This window comes from Gopherus evgoodei, chromosome 2, assembly GCF_007399415.2.
Source record: "Gopherus evgoodei ecotype Sinaloan lineage chromosome 2, rGopEvg1_v1.p, whole genome shotgun sequence".
In the NCBI taxonomy this organism is placed as follows: domain Eukaryota; kingdom Metazoa; phylum Chordata; order Testudines; family Testudinidae; genus Gopherus; species Gopherus evgoodei.
In genome coordinates this window covers 190,251,162-190,268,267 of record NC_044323.1, presented here as the reverse complement: position 1 = coordinate 190,268,267, position 17,106 = coordinate 190,251,162, and the positions used below count along the sequence as shown (strand labels likewise).

General features: G+C 42.5%; 1 protein-coding gene across 3 annotated transcripts in view; it reads left to right on the top strand.

Moving 5' to 3' along the window:
* The first annotated feature begins 518 nt into the window (after positions 1-518).
* Positions 519-17,106, top strand: part of NFATC1 (nuclear factor of activated T cells 1) — a 143,802-nt gene continuing 127,214 nt past the window's right edge. For 2 of the 3 annotated variants that reach the window (XM_030552598.1, XM_030552600.1), the window contains exons 1-2: positions 519-1,018; positions 12,575-13,676. In XM_030552598.1, the coding sequence (XP_030408458.1) occupies positions 868-1,018; positions 12,575-13,676 (1,253 nt within the window). In that variant the 5' untranslated portion in view covers positions 519-867. Of the gene's footprint in view, positions 1,019-6,509; positions 6,935-12,574; positions 13,677-17,106 lie in introns of those variants that run through there. The other variant, XM_030552599.1, reaches the window with a different exon arrangement.

Sequence of the window (17,106 nt, the reverse complement as noted above, 5' to 3'; positions counted from 1 at the left end):
CCACAGCGAGGGAAGCCTGCGATTTTTTACATAATGATTTCAGCATGCAGGGCTTTTTTTCCCCACTGCTCCCTCCCTTCCCTCCTTTTATTTCATGGACTAAATGTGCTGCTTACTCATTTGAAACAGACACTCACAAACTTTTAGAAATCTAATGAGTTTTGGGAGGGTGCCCGTTTCTGGGGGTGGGGAGGGGCGTGTGTGTGTATGTGTGCATGTGCGCTCCGATTAAAGTAGGTCTTTGTGCAGCAGCAGCAGCAGGAGCTGCTTCTTCAGCAGAATTAGAGGTAGGAGAGCGAGGGGGCTCCGCTTGGACTTTTCTCCCTGGCACTGAAGCTTGAAGCCTCCTGCTGGCTTCTCGCGCGTGCAGCTGAGAGGAGCTGGCAGGCCCCGTGACATCACGGGACGCTGGGCGGGGACAGGGGCTGGGACAAGAAGGCGGGGGGGGGGGGGGTATTTTCCAGCTTTAAAAAGGCAGCTGTCTCCGCGCAGCCCTGCGTCAGAGAGAGACTTACAGATCCTTCATGCTCACTGATCAAAATACACCCCCCTGCATAAGATCCCGGGAGACGGGAGGGAGGGAGCGAGACGAACTTCCCAGGGGCTCCCTAGCAGGGCTCGCCGCAGCGCTACTGCCTGGGCTGTGCCCACTCGCTCGCCCTCTCCTCTCAGTGACATTGCCCTGGGGACAGCTGCTGCCATCTAACGTTTCCCTCTAGGGTCTGGCTTCCACTGCGGGAGGGGAGGAGGGTGACACGCACCGCACCTTGGTTTCCAAGCAAGCCAGAGAGTGCGGGAAGCGGGGCTAAAGAAGAGAGAGGGATCCCCCCCTCCCCACCCCGCCTTCACCCCCTCCTTGCCGAGTGGATGCCAAGCCCTGGCTTTCCTGCTTCCAAGCACTTTCTAGCCGGACCTCCGGATCCAGCTAGGGGGAGAGAAACTTCGGTGGCTTTGCAGCGCTCTTCCTGCCCCTTCAGCAGCAGCAGCAGCAGCAGCAGCATGAAATCAGCAGAGGAAGGTAAAGACCAGGGGTTTTCAGAAAAGTTTTTGCATGCCCCTTTGTTTGCTCCTGCTTGGGATTTGCATTTTGGGGAGGAGGGTGGAAGAGTGTGGCCGGGACCGTGCCCGGGGCAGCTCGTGTCGCGGAGGAAGAGGACCGGCCGCTGCTGGCAGTGGCTGCAGTGATTGGGAAGTGGTGTCCCCCTGGTGTTTCCCCAAAGCAGCCTTGAGGTTTGAATGCGACTTTTTGCCAATAGGTGTCTCCTTTTCCTCTTGCGCTGCATGAACTTGGCCTTGGCTTCTGGATCCTTGAGCTGCAGGCAGGACAAAAAAATACAATGGAGTGCTTTTTCGGTGGACCTGTCAGAATCACAGGCAGGGTCTGTTTAGATTTAAACCGGACAGAGCCATTTTTAAATGTATTTTGTATTTTGATTAATGCAGGCTCAGGGTGGAACAGTTCTCTGTCCAGCTCAAGGCATCCCAGGATACTGTGGAGTTAAAGTATGGCTGAGTGTGTGCTGTGTGTTAATGTTTCACGGAGTTATAGTGCGCAGAGCGAAGTTAGCTTGTTGAATCATTTTTAACCACTAACTTCTGACATGCAAATAGCACATTTGAAACGACAGTATTATGATGAAGTACTATATGGTTTTCTGCTAGAATACACACTATAACTAAAACCATGTGTAACCTTTCGAAAAATTAGAAAACTCTGTAAAAACAAAAAGTCTCAGGGTAATCTGAAACCTAATAATGATGATCCCTCCTCCAGGGTATCAAAACAAACAAACGAAAGCTCCGAAGTTTTTACTACTTTGTTCTTTCATGTACACGAGGGGGAATGTTTTCTCACACCTACTGTGTCCTAATTCCTAACATGCAATTATAGTACACATTATGCTATTTATGACAACTCGTTTCCTTTTCTGAATGCTCGTTCGGTACCCACGGTCCCAAAATGTTCTAAATGGGAAAATACATTAGCCAAGTTAATGGGAAAAGATCTTGGGTGCAGGTCTTTTGAAATATTTTACTGTTAGCCCATGTTTAGGGCTGCAAATAAGGTAACCTCTGACCACTAGTTGTTGGGATTTTTTAAAAACCAAGGGCCTGATCCAGTGACTTAAATGGAAGTTCTAGTCCCAGGACATTTTTCTCCTCTAAGGCATCGGGAACCCCTGGCACTCTCTACAATAATAAAACTATTGTTGTACAGAATAGTATTATAATCAAAGCCTTTTGGTGGAATCACCATTCTTTTTGTTATGAATAACAGACTGTAGCATAGATAAGTCACTTTCCTCTCTTGGAGGCAGGTGTCATGTACGTTTCAGCTTTCTGTTTTGGAATCAGTGCAGTAACCGGGTTCAGTATAGACTCAAGCCTTCAGTCTTCCAAATGAGGGAGGGCGTTTGATATACCGCTCTTCAGTGTAATTAAAGCCAAATATCTTAAAAGGACAAGGTGATTAAAAAGTTGATAGTGAAATTAGTCAATAGTGTTTATTCGAGCAGCTCTGGGGTATAGAACTTGCTGCTTGTTTTCTGAGTTTGCACAAGCATGCTAGGCTACCTTTTCTGCACAGCTGGTTTCACTAGATTTCAATTGAAAGAATCCTTCCCGTACAATAAATACAAGTGCTGCTGGATTATTGGACTCGGATACTGAAACCATTCAAACGCCTCTTTAGATGAAAGTTACGTACTGCAATATTAGTAAGTATTTGTAAATGTCTGTAGAGATGTCATAGCTTTTGCCTTCTTGAACTTTTTCAAATGCTGCATGCAGAGGACTTCCAAAATGTTTAACTTCAAAAAATAATCCTGAAGACAAACAAGCAAAAACAGAACTCCCCGGGGGGCGGGAAGAGTTTAAAAAGAGAGATTCCTCTTTATTTCTATGGTTTCCTGCTTAATTAAATAACTTTTCTAATTCCTGTGCTAAAATGTCACAAGTTATCTGCAATAATTCATTTTATTATTGATATATTTTTCAAGGCACTTAGAAATTAGGCCAACAGAAAGAATGATCTAATGCAGTAAATACATAGGGGACCTCTACAAGTAAAGATTGACTCTCTGCAAATTAAGGCTTACCACTGCCAAGTGGCAACAATCAACTATATTATTTTAAACTTTAACTGTGGAGAAACTATCACATCACTCTTGGGGGGGGGGGGAAGTTACCCTTATAAAGCCTTATGGATCAGTGTAATGATACTTTGGAATCTACCAAAGTGTGGAGTGCTGTGCGTTAAAACTAATCAAACATTACTGTTATTTAAAGCTGAAACTGTCTTTCAGACTGTGGTGAACACAACTGGGGCGAGAGGCTCAGCTAGTATTAATTGTTATTGCTCCATTGAAGTCAATGGGGTTATGACAATTTGCACCAGCTTAGTATCTGCCTCAAAGTCATTTGAGGGAGGTGGGGGCGAGAAGAGTGTGGATGTAACCTTACAACCATTTACAGAGTTTTTCTTCATGGAAATAGAAAGGTTTTCCCTTAAGTAATGAGGGTCTCCCTAGGTTAATGGCATTGTTTTAATCCAAGTTGTTAACAGACAGGACACATTCACTCAGTCTTAACGCATTCCATCACTTGAGTTCTGTATTCCTATGCAGTTCTTCAGAGGCAATCTCAACATTTCACCAGAGGCACTAATATTTGTTGGACTGGCAAATCAAACTGTCTGTGAATAAATAGCTCCGAACCATCGATCAATATCGAAGGTACCAGGGTGTAGAAACAAAAATGAAAACGATTCAATCATAAATGTAGCGGATATTTTGTAATGAGTCTCCCTTCCTCCTGCCCCTCCTCCTGTATCATTGGCAGGGACTCAGATGGAGGACAAATATGTCTCGCTAATCACAAATAGTTTGTTATTACTATTTCTTATAAGGGAAGGTGAACTGGTTTGAAGTGATGGAAAACTAATCATTTGTAGAATGATATTGACTTTACAGAATGTCTTCCCTTGAGTCAGCAGTAATAACCTAATGAGTGACTATGAACACTTGGGGGGTTTGTTGAGTTTTTTGGTCAGGAAGTACACTTCTAGTTTACCTGCGCCTTTAGCTATAATTCAGACCCCAAAGGCTACAAAATACAAACATTTGCTTGAGAACTATTTCAAATCAGAGCGAAGTGTAGCTGGGTAAAAAGAAAATGAAACTCGCAATATGTAGGCTGAAGGAGAAGTTCTGCATAGGTTGCCGGTTTGAGGAAAAGTAGCAACGCCTAGAAAACCAACGGCCACAAAGCCTAGCATTTTCAACCCGGGCTGCCTAAAGTTAGGCACCAAATCCATATTTAGGCAGCAATACCTGGCCTGATTTTCAGTCGTGCTGAGCATTCCTACTGAAGTCAATAGCAGCCGTGGCTCTTTGGCCTCTTAGAAAATCAGACCATGGTCTGAGACGCCTGAATATGGATTTAGATTGATAGTGCTGGCTGTAGAGGAGGAAGAAAGGGAGTACATGTATTAGCCTCAGTGGAGAAGGTGTTCCATTCTCCCACCATTTTCTTCTGCTCCCTTTAAACCAGCCACCTTAGTGATCCTCCTGTTCCAGCGGGTTGTTTTAAGTTGATGCCAAGGCCTTTTACATACTATGGTGATTCAGCCTTGCAGCTTAGAACAAACAGCTGGGGGCAAAGAAATAATGGAAACCCTGCAAAGGCAAAGAAGGTTGGTGCACAAGCATTACACAATGTATTAGCTGTCTGGCCTGCCAATCGACTGCACAGATGTGCTATTCACAGCCACTACAGCCCGCTTCGCTCCAAAACCAATCCCCACTCAGCCTATCCCAATTCTGGACTTGTAGGTGAAGACTTGGGAAATGTCAGTCGTTTTAGCAGTATCTGTAACAATCAGACAATACGTCAGAGACCATCACAAGTTCAGCATTAGTTTAGTAAATTGCCTGAGGACATATGTTGGCCAGCACTGTGTAAATCATAAGAGATAGTTTGTAACTGCGGCACAACACTTTGTGATGGAAAGAAAAAAACAATGAATTCTGATGAGAAAAAAAATGTATTTTCTTGCACTTTGTAATGGAGTTTTCAGACATTAGCCTGGAAAATGGTATTCCCTGAGTTTATAAGGGAACGTCGTTTCCATAACTGCTTTCAAAATATTCCTTTGAAAGCCAACCTTAAAAATTCTGGGAGCTCAACAGTTTCATCTCAGTCCTGGCTCCTAAAGCGGTGAGGTTATTTGCATTGTGTAGTCTTTAAAAGTGGCTAGTATAATCCGAAATAAATATATTCCCCAATAGAGAAGAACAACATTCTTGTAAAGTGTCACTTTTAAAACAAAACAGGGCAAAATACAGCAGACACCATTCAAAGAGCACTGGAACTTTTCTTGTCAGCTTTAAAGGGGGGGAAATAACTTTTATGTGACCGGCTAATTCGGGGAGGTGGGGAGGCAGCATTGTGCTTCTCTTTTAGATAGTCATTAAACAATTTGCAAATTCCCCTTAATATGAAGTTGAAGATCTCCCCCACCGTAAGCGTACAATACAATAGATAATGTTAAAAGTCCCGTTGTAATGTGTTTTTATGGCAGTTGGCACTAGTGGGTGCTGCAACTAAATGTAACGTATTACGGCTAGTCAAAAAAAAAAAAAAAAAAAAAAGTCAACCCAGGGGCACTGCTGTGACCAGACAACAACATCTCGCATGTAGCACGGCTTTGCACTGCAGCCTGAAGTCCCCAGCCCACACAGACTGGCAAGCTGAACTCCTCCTCATCACCAAGGTCCATTATTAAGGTTTGTCAGTTAGCCAAGAAGAAAGAACTCCCCCCTCCTCCCAGTTTTGTAATCAGTGCGGTCCGGAAACTTGAAACCGATGGCAATTAAAATGTGTCTGCCAATGTGGTGGACTGGAACAGAAACCCCTTCATTTCCCAGGTTCCTACTCCATGGCGGTTCTCCCACCCCGCAGTACAGCTACCCTCTAGCTTGCAGCTGTGGCTGGCTTGTGAGCCTCTGCAGCCTTTTCGCTTTGTTCCTGCTTTATTGAGACACTGATTTTTTTTTTAAAGGCAGTTCAGGAACATTGCAAAAATGGAGGGAGGAGGAGAGGGCTAGAGAGAGAGTTCATCCTGGCGGTATTAGTAACCACAGAAAGCGGCAGAGCAAAGCTCTGTCAGAAGCTCGCAGACACGTGTCTGTAGGAGGGGGAGGAAAGGGAGCTTGGGTTTCAGTTTTACGGTTCACGTTAGCAAAAAAAAAAAAAAAAAAAAAAAAAGAGGGGGACAGAAAAGAGACATCAGCAAGGGCAGCAAACCCGCCCGCGGCAATCGGGAGTGTAGCAAGGACCATCACTCATCTTGAGCCGCTCTGACTAATCGGCCCACCTGTCTAAGCCGCCTCTCTGGGTGGGGAGCGGGGCTCTCTTTAACTAGCACCGAGGGGTTATTTTAAAACAAGGAACTAGAGAGAGGCAGGCAGAGCAACTCGATTGTTTATATCAACCCGGAAACATCAACAACGAGAGAGGGAGGATCAGAGACACAGACGGTGGGGAGGGTCACATTACAGCCCAGAAGCCGCCTGCAGCAGCCGGGTGACTGTACCTGCAGCAAGCAGCTCCGGCTGATTGAATTACACAGAAATTACAGAGGAGACCAGAGCCTGCTTCTCCCACTGCTCACAGCCCCGGCGGCAGCTAACCCACAGCCCAGAGGGAGCGGGAGCAGCAGCCCATCGGCTCTAGCCCATCCCCCGGTGTCCCAGCCCGAGACACAACAGGCAGAGCCTGAGAAAAGTTGCTCCTTGTCGCCCAGCTGGTGGGGTTGGTGCCTGGGGCGCCGCGGCCGTCTCCTGAGACATGACTGGCCTGGAGGAAGAACAAGAGTTTGACTTTGATTTCCTTTTCGAGTTTAACCAGGGAGATGATTGCACTGCTGGCAAAGGTTGGTACAGACTAGGCAGCAGCAGTCCTCCTTTGCCGGGGCTCAGGGCTTCCCTGGTTGCAGGGCTCTGACGACGTGCTCCATGCTGCAGGTGGCGTGGTGCTGAGATGCTATATGGGGGCACGTAGGAGTGATCCCAACGCGGGGCTCCCCCCTGGGACGGAATAGGAAAAGTAGTGGCGGGCTTGGGGAGCCAGGCGGAGGCGGAAGGGGTTTGTATGGTTCTCTCTCGTTGTCCTAAGAACAGTACTGCTCCTAACAACAGGAGGTGGAGGCACCCCAGTGCTGCTTTTGCCAGATCCTGCTGCCCCCTGGAGCCTCAGTGGTGTTGGGAGGAGGAGGAGGTGGAGGGGTGTGTGTGTGTGTGAGGGCAGATAGAGGCTATAATGTTTGCAGGAAAGGGAGCCCTTTTGCATTTCTTGATTTGGGAGCTGGGGTGGGGATGGGGAAAACATTCGACTTTTGGGGTGTACTCAGTCCAGAAAGAAAAATGTTATTTACTGAGTGTGCTATCTATTGAACAATCCTCTGCACAAACACAGGATGGCTGTCTATAGGAGTTTACCATCCAAATGAGACAGAAGCCTGTGACGTTAGGATCCACATCTGAATTTTAAATATTGTAGAGTTGGGGATGTTTGTATCTGAGGTTTTGGTTCCGACCTATCAAAGAGAAGTGCCAGTGGTGAATTCCGGAGCTGAGTTTGGATTTCAAACCTTCCTCCCCGCCCCCTTCAGGGGCCAGGTGTGTTTTGATCTAGAATTTTGCTTTAGGGTTGTCTCTAATTGGTGTTGAGTTAGACGGTACAGTTCAGACACCATGAGACTGTGTGAGAGTTTAATGGCATTTTTTTCATCCTTGGTGTGAAACCTACTGTTTGGCACTGAAATTGGCATGTGGAAAGAAGAGTATTGTCACTGCATCCCAAGGAGATGTCACTTGCCACTTTTTCAGTGCTGGAGTTGCTCCCAGTCACACGCAACTGGACCCTGTAATGGAATCTTGGAGACACTTCATCCTCCACCTCCCTGAGCATCACTAGAGCTACATTCCAAAGTTTTGACTTTCAGTCAAAATAACACTCCAAGTATAGTATTACAACTCTTCAGTGAGCAGGTTTAATGTGCTGCGTTTGTATTACTTACACAGTGACCATCTATTGCCCTCTCCTCTGGGACATACATGATGTCCAAATGCATTAATTAATAACGTCAAAATACTTTGCAAATCTGGATGCCACAAGTTAGGCACCTAGGGCTGACATTTGCAAAGGGACCCAAGGGAGTCAGGTGCCCAAATCCCATTAAATTCCCTTGGGCATCTTGAAAATATGGACGTAAGCAATTAAATAGAAATAGTCCAATCTTCAAAAATCCTCTTAGATGCCTGGCGAGTGTCTCTTGCTTTCATGCTCAGGGTCTAACTGATCACCTAATTTGCAGTTGGGAAGGAATTTTCTCCCAGATCAGAATGGCAGGGACCTGGGGGGGGAGAGAGGGGGATTGAATTCAGACAGTGCGCTAGAGACTGTACAAATAGAGAAGGCTGCTGTCTATAGGCACTTACCATCGAAATGAGAGAGGGAACGGATCATTTCCTAGGGCTTGTCAGGGCATATCCAACCTAATCAATTCCTTGCCACCGCAGGAGACTCAGGCATTGGTGGCCCCTCTGTCTCTTCTGATTTGTGCCTGTGGACTTGTGAGGACGAAAATGCTTTAGTCTAACTAAAGTCACTGGGATTAATATAGGAGTGCTTGAGTGAAATTTGATGGCCTGTGATATGCAAAATGAATGGTCCTTTCTGGCCTTAAACTCTGTCAAGTCTGTGAAAAGGTGTTGAACAACCTTAGTGCCCCTTGAAGTCCATGTGAAGTGCCAGTGTTTGACACCCTTAAAACCAAACCAAACCAAAACAAAAAAACCCCTGTGTGTGCTCAACACTTTTCCAGAGGCAAACAGCACTTTTCAAGATTAGGCCCCTAAGGCTGTAGAAGGATTGAAACTTCTATGTTATAATTTAATTGGGGGGGAAGAGGGAGGGGTAGTTCTCTGTCACCATAAAAGGAAAAGTAGTATGCTTAGGAATTGTCACAAAATAAGGGGTTCAGTTCCAATATTTGTTATACTACCATGTGCTAACACATAATACAAGGCCCAATATTGTGCAGTGCCATAATTTCCATGTAAGTCAGTGGGAATTGAGGGTTCTCTGCATGTCATCGCATTGGGTTCAGACTGTTGAGCTAATTTCCAAAATGGCACCATCAAAGCTGTCGCTATCCATCATGTGAATTCACTCCACATGTCAAAATCCAGATGAATTTTTTATTAGACGTGTACAATCCATGCTTGGTAGTCGCTCAGAAACGTAATGCCTTGATTTTCTTTGTTGTTTCAAATTTTTCTTTTCAAAATACTTAAGTTGTTTGTGACTATTAGAACTTTGTGCATCTAGCTTCACCTCCCAGGGAATTCTGATGGCCAGATTGCTAAATAAATCAGATTTATTATGGAATCCAAGACAAGTCCTTAATTATATTGGCATGAATGGTGATCATAATAATTAATATGTCCTATTAAGATGCCACCATTTTGCTACTTTACCTTAACAAAATGGTGACAATTAAATCCTTAAAAAAAATCTGCTTGGGTTGTACATGATGGACATGTGACAATTAACTTGTGGTGCTTAAAAGGTATGTTTCTCAAAAGTCTCCTTGTAGATGCATTTCACCAAGGCTTACTAGGTAGGTGGTATTATTATTATATGTGCCCTTTTTGTTGTATTATGGGAGGAGTCTTTTAACTAATTGATTGTTTTCTGACCACAAAAGGAAATGATTCCATGGGTATAATTTATGTATTAATAATTATTTATTCATAATACAGTACTGCCTAGGGGACACAACTGAGATCAGGGCCTCATTTTGCTAGGTGCTGTACAAATGCAGAGTAAGAGATGGTCCCTTCCCAAATAACTTACACTCTCAATAGATAAGACAGATAAAGATGGGATGGAAAACAGAGGCACAGAATGGCAAAGTGATTTGCCCAAGGTTGCACAGCAGGTCAGTGGCAGAGCTGGGACTATAACATAGGTGTCCTGAGTCTCAGTCTGTTGCCTGCCATCACTGGACCCTGCTGCCTTTCATTAGATCCAAATCTTTTACAAATCACTCCCTGTCATTCAGATTATTGGTTGATGTAGTACAAAATAACCTATTCTTAGGCATGAAATAAGGATTATTTTAAATAATGCAGGTTAATAAGATTTATTAATAATACCGAGGAAAGATTAGAGCCTTATCAATTGCATACTGTTAGGAAGAAAGAAGAGGATGACAAAACTACATACCTTTGTGAACGGTGTCACTGGCCAGGTTTTTTTTATTATTATTTTTAATAGCATTTTTCTTAATATATCTCCTCCCTTCATGGTGTTTGGTTAAAGTGTCAAACTAGAACATATTCTGAATATTCTTGTTTCATCTGTAATATGTTCTAGTGTAATATAATGAACCTCTCTTGGTAAATAGCCAGTTTCCTAAGGCTAAGTAGAAAGTGATTCAAATAGATGTTGAATACATTAATGGTGCCTCACATGATATAAATCAGTATAAACATCTCTGAGGTACTATCAAATAGCTAAAATATATTAATTTTATGTAAATATAGTCTTTCTTTGAATCACTGACATTAAGAAATCCGAACACTGAGTAGCTGGATAATGGCATCAAATTGAGTAGGGTTGATAAACAAAGGGAACGGAGTAAGCTCCTGCATTGGTACAACAAGCTCAGAAGCTTATTTGCATATTCCATGCTACTGAGGATTGGGTCATGTTGGGAATAACAGCTGTGGAAATTAACAAAGCTTTTCTGGATCTCAGCATGCAAGGTAAGGCATGATCACTGCCTGGGGTGTTTGCCTCTGGAGAGGGAAGGAAACAAACACTACGTGAAAGGGCTCCTATTGTAGGGAACCCTTATTTCTTCATTGCTATCATTCAGGAATGGAGAAGGTACCTCTTCCATAACAAAATCCTTAAAAGGCTGGTGAATGTTAGAGCTAGTTATAGTCTTAATTCAGTGAATTAAACTGAAAGCAAAGGATCCTCTGAACTCAAAATGCAGGGGCTATTTTAGGAAGATTTGTTTTCTTTTCCCAATATGGGGCCAGGTAGCGTGTAAGGGTACTGGCCTTGGGGGGTGATCCAGAGCTGTCTCAACTCCAAAAGGAGCTCAGAAAGACATCGGCGAGTTGTGCCTACAGCATCGCCTCTTAATAGGGTGGAGAATGCATTGCCTTTGGTGGCCGGCTAGCTTTGCTGTCTTGTGTGAAGGGGAAGGCTACAGCTGCAGCCCCACAAGGGCACTAGCACAGAGCAGTATGGCAGGTATCCCTGGGTCCTGCACAAAGAGATTGTGGATGAGTGAGAGGCTGTGTGCAACCTTACCTCATTTCCTTCCTCCAAGTCCCAATCCAAAGTGCACCACCTGAGAGCAAGTACAATGTAGCCCTTTATAGTCCAATAGACAGCGGCCCCTGATAGGCATTATGTTGCTTAGCATTTCAACACCTAACCATTTTAGGAGTCTAAATGTAATTTGCAAAAAGGATTTAAGCATTTGAGATAGCCTAGTCAATGGGGTCTTGGCTGCTAAATCCCCAAATTCCTGTTGTAAATTACATTTAGCTCCTAAATCAGTTCAGTGTAGTAATGTTGAGTGCCACAATGACTAAATACCTTTAAAAATTGGGGCCTAAGGCACATGACATTCATGTGGCTCACTAGTGGTCATTCAGTAAGCCAAATGGTATTGATTCAAACGGAATTGTTTGGTGATCTCTGACTCTCCTAGATTTCCACACCAACTGTGTAACTGTGCCAGTACTTCAAAATGTGTGTTGTAATTAATGTTATGAAATTAATAAAATACAGGTGAAGAGAGAGAACACAGTCAGTGCTTAAACGATAAGAAGATTATTGGATATTATTTATTAATGGAATTCCAGTGTATTTCATCACTGTGTGAATCCTTTACCTGGTTTCTGCTGGCTTGTCTCAGAAACGAGAGTAGGCCAATAGACTTGTTCTATTCCAAAATCGATTTGTTAACTGGAACCAGTTGGAAATGTGCCATAGTGGAACTTCCAGTTGTATGTGATTTCAGTGCAATGGATTTGATCATGTTGTTCATATTATATTCTCTCCATGTTGTTTTTTTTTAAACTATTATTTATTTTCTCTTTGGGGACCCTTGCTCACTTACACCAAGTGCAAGTTTCTGTGTGCAGTATCACTGCAGTCTTTCAGCTCTGTGGTTTGAAGGCAGAATTCTGCTTTTAAGGTTTGTATCTAAGACTGTTCAGAAGAGTGCCTTGGAGATACAGAAACTCAATTTCCCCAGAGATGATTTGCCTTGTTGTGCCACCAAAATACCAACATTTTCAAAAGTACCACCCTTCAGTATTTGAACTACTTTGCATGTCTGTGTTATAGATTGCTCAGGAATGCCATTGTTTTCATGTGATTATAGCATCATGCTCAATGAAGACTCAGTAGGCTAGTAGGTTAATGTATATGTGCAACACACCTCATGTCATTCATTTTTATTTTATTTTATTTTTTTCAGAACACTATAATTATGCATCTTCAAATATAAATGCCGGTTTGCCTCTAAATGTGGCACATTCCTCATTGTCAACTCCATGTCATGGCCTTCAGACATCCAATCCTGTCATTTCAATTGTCCCATCAACAAATCATCCTTCTGGATATGGAGGACACGTTGACGGTGGGGCCTCTGGATATTATCTGTCTCCAAATGTCAGACCTAATGGAGCTCCAGCATTAGAAAGCCCCAGAATTGAGATAACTTCTTATCCGGGACTGCATCATAATAACAACCAGTTTTTCCATGATGCCGAGGTTGACGAAGCTATCCCAAATGCTAAGCGATCACCTTCTACTGCCACTTTGAATTTACCAAATATTGAGGCTTACAGAGACCCATCTTGCCTGAGTCCAGCAAGTAGCTTGTCTTCCAGAAGTTGCAATTCTGAAGCTTCTTCCTATGAATCCAATTATTCTTATCCTTATACTTCGCCCCAAACATCTCCATGGCAGTCCCCATGTGTGTCTCCTAAGACCACTGACACTGAGGAAGGATATCAACGCAGTATGGTGGCCTGTACTTTACTTAATTCACCAAGACATTCTCCATCTACGTCTCCCAGAACAAGCATTACAGAGGAAAACTGGCTAAGTGCTTGCAATTCAAGACCATCTTCTCCCTGTAACAAAAGAAAATACAGCCTAAATGGTAGGCAGACCTCATACTCACCACACCACTCTCCGACACCTTCTCCTCAGAGTTCTCCTCGGGTTAGTGTAACTGATGATACATGGCTGGGAAACACTAACCAGTATACCAGTTCTGCTATAGTTGCAGCTATCAATGCCCTTACCACTGACAGCACAATAGACATGAATGATGGAATTCCTATTAAATCTAGGAAGACTGCAATAGATCATACCCCATCCATGACTCTCAAGACTGAACCGAGTGGTGAGGATCATGGGACCATATCACCAACTGCTGATTTATCACCAGAAGAGTTTTCTGGGTTTCAGCACATCCGGAAAGGAAACTTCTGTGATCAGTACCTTTCTGTGCCACAGCATCCATACCAATGGGCCAAACCAAAGTCTCTGTGTCCTACATCATACATGAGGTAAGGTTTCCTGAATCTACAAAGAAATTCTAACAAAATTTTTTTATGTACTTTTTCTCCTTTTCCTGTTCAACTATCCTTTCCAAACGCGGTTCCTCCCACTTCTCCACCTGCAAATATTTAACTGCTCTATTTTGCCATTTCATAATATTGCATCTCTGGTGTGTGGAGTGACCCTCATGAAAACACTGAGTGGTAAAAAATGCAGTTCTAAGAGTCACTCATCTGAGAGTTAAACTGGCAAGACAGTATGCTTTTCCCAGGAGACTAGAACCCCATTCCTGGCAGGTTAGAGACAAGGAATACAGGTACATTCAGAACCATGGCTCTGTCAGTCAGTAGGACAACATGGTGCTGCTACGCCATTGGATTTACTTAATTAGTTCAACATTTCATTTTTTCCCCTCATAAAATAATGGCATGCCCCACAGGTGTGCCTGCTAATGGGGCTCTTCCAGGGCTCTTTCCATGTTGGCTTGTTATACAGGGCATAAAAACACAACATGACTTGGTTATTTTATGCAGTACAATACATTTATACACTATGCTCCCTTCATCTAAAAGCTGTATCTGCCTTCCTTCGCGTGGAAGGACAAAGGTTTTATGACATTGTTCTTTCAATTATTAAAAAAAACCTCACTGGAACTAGTAACACAAATTTATTTATCACACAGTAACACTGTATTGTCAGCAAAGAAAAAGACAAATAATATTCTGAATTTTAAAGAGTAATTACCATGTCTTGTCCTCATGTAAAGGGTTTTGTTCTTAAGTCTTCCTAGAAAAAGAATGAACACAGAGGGTGATGCTCCTTGCAATAATACTGTAGAAGATACGTTTGGTTTTCAAATAGTTCAAATGCTAGTCTAAGTCCTCTAATTCTTCTCATAAAAGTCAGTGAATTTGCAGGCAGCTTGTCGTGCCTGCCAATTCACTGACTTTTATGAGAAGAATTAGAGGACTTAAACTGTGTTTTTAAAAGTGAAGAGAAAAGGTGGATATGTAGGGAAAACACCTATCCCCACCACCGTCTTCTCTCCCCACTTCACAATTTAATCAATGCAACATCTTCCTATCAGTGGCATCTTCCTATCTTCAGAAGCCAACTAAACAAATTGTGGCACCTTGTATCACAACAAACAGTACTGTGCCTCTTCAGCCTCAAACCCAGTCATCGTCCTCCTCCTTTGTAGGTAGAATGATCTCAAGCATCTGTTTGAGTTCTCTTTAGCAGCCTGATCCTGTACAGTGCTGATCAATTGCTGGGAGAGGCTAAGCACTGTCCGTTCCAATAAAGTTGCTGGGTAGTGAATGCTCAGTGCCTTCCAGGATTGGACTCTTGGTTTGTATAGCACCAGACAAATCCCTTAGGGCCATCTTACATATTTAAAAAGGCTTTTGTGTTCTCCCTCCAAAGGTATAAACTAGTATAAATTCATTGAAAGAGGCAGGCTTCTTTTTGTTTAAAATTTCCAGGGAAATAATATGACAATTTGACAAAAAATATCTTTCAGAGCCTCTCTTCTTGTTTTTATTATGTACACTCAGAATGCACACCACATTCCTATGTGCTAATACAAACAAGAAAGGTGAAATGTACAAAACTGAGCGCCCCTATGCTGTGTATTTAACATTTTTTCCACTGTTTTGGTCTTGTGTAAAATATGTTTCCTGGTTTGCAATATGTTTCCATGTGATCTCATTAACTTGTGCTCCGGGGCAGCTGGAAGCTACCGTAGAAATGAGATTTTACATTATTTCACCAATCAAATACACTGACCGAGCTTCCTTCCACAAAAAATACCTCTCGTTTTATATATATGAAAGAGTGCTGGGCAATTGAACACAGGCGTCAACAGGATCACAGACTACGCAATAGAAATTGTTATTTTAAATTTTTCCAAAAAGACTGGATAAGAATTTGTAACAACAGGTCTGGATTTTTTTCCTGTTATTTTACACATCTGTTCTATTTCAAATGCTGGGATTGTAGGGTTAGGTTCCAACAAACAACACACATTCCAAAATCTACTCTGTCATAAGGATTTTTAGATAACCATATTTAATTATCCCCTATATCTCTTCCTGAATATGTATTATAATTTTAATAAAAAGAAAGAGTGATTTGGAAAATCATTGGATTTCTTTCTTTACTTTTCTTAACCCCTAATTTATTAGTTTTCTTCAACCAGACCATCTGCCAGTGCTAAGGGCCACATCCCTTTAGATTTATCTACAGAGGTCCTTAGACAATAAAGGAAACTTTTTTTGAATTGTTTCTAAAATTGGTGGCATTTTTGCACTTACTATATTTAAAACTAGTCCAATAATTTTAGGGCTTACTGGGGAAGGAGTGGAAGGAAGGGAGGAGAGAGAGAAAGAAGGAATAGATAAATGGGAAGAATAATTCCTACCTCAACTGAGGCTTGCCTGATTCTGTAGTCCTTGTGCACATTAATTTCAGTAAGGGTTCAAAGCATGCGTAAGGATTGCAGGATTGGGCCAATTTAGACTCTAATCCTGATTCTGAGTTTAACAGCAAAACTCCCATTGAAATCAATGGGAGCAGGATTGGTTGAATGCTTAGATCCCAATCCTACATTGGGTCTGCTAGCATGAACCTTTATGCTCACACAGAGACCCACTGAAGTCCCTGGAACTCTGCATGGGTGTTGTGGATTCCAATACACAATTGTATGTATCTACATACAGTCCCATTCAAGGCACGTGGCATTAGAAGATGTCAATGAGTTGAGTCTGCCCACATGGCTCTCTCTGCAGGATCAGGACCTTAGCCTTTAATCTTGTATGCTGAGCTTTAGGATGCAGAACATGTTTATAAGGGAAACAGATATTTACAAGATACATGTTCAGCGATATAAGATGAGTGATAGCAATGTGAACCATTCTGCTTGCACCACGTTGGAATATCTGCTATCTAAAATTCTCCATCTATGTAGGAAAATACTCTACTCTAAAGGTAAATTATTATATGGAGGGTAGAGAAGAAAGGAGGGAAGATAGAATATTATGAAGATCACTTCCTAGTTTTTATCCCAAGACCTTTGTTATTAGGCTGTCTAGTGCTTTTCTCACTTTTATTACATTTGTGATTTATCTGTAGACTCTATAAAACAAAGCAAGTGTAAAAATGTGACTCAGGCATCCTCTGGAATTGTACCTGTCTCAGTAATCTGTAAAATGGATCATCTTCCGTTTGTAATTCCTCTTCTAGAGTAAATGCAGTATATAATTAAAAGGAAACACCTTATCAGTCATTTATTTTGGAAACAGATATTTTTCTGTATTTATCAAGTAATCGCTATATAAGTTTCATCTCTCTATATGTACCAAACATACGTTCTCAAAATGTTTTTGGGCTAATGTTTACTAAGGATGATAAGTTCAAAATCAAACTAGAAATGCTAAA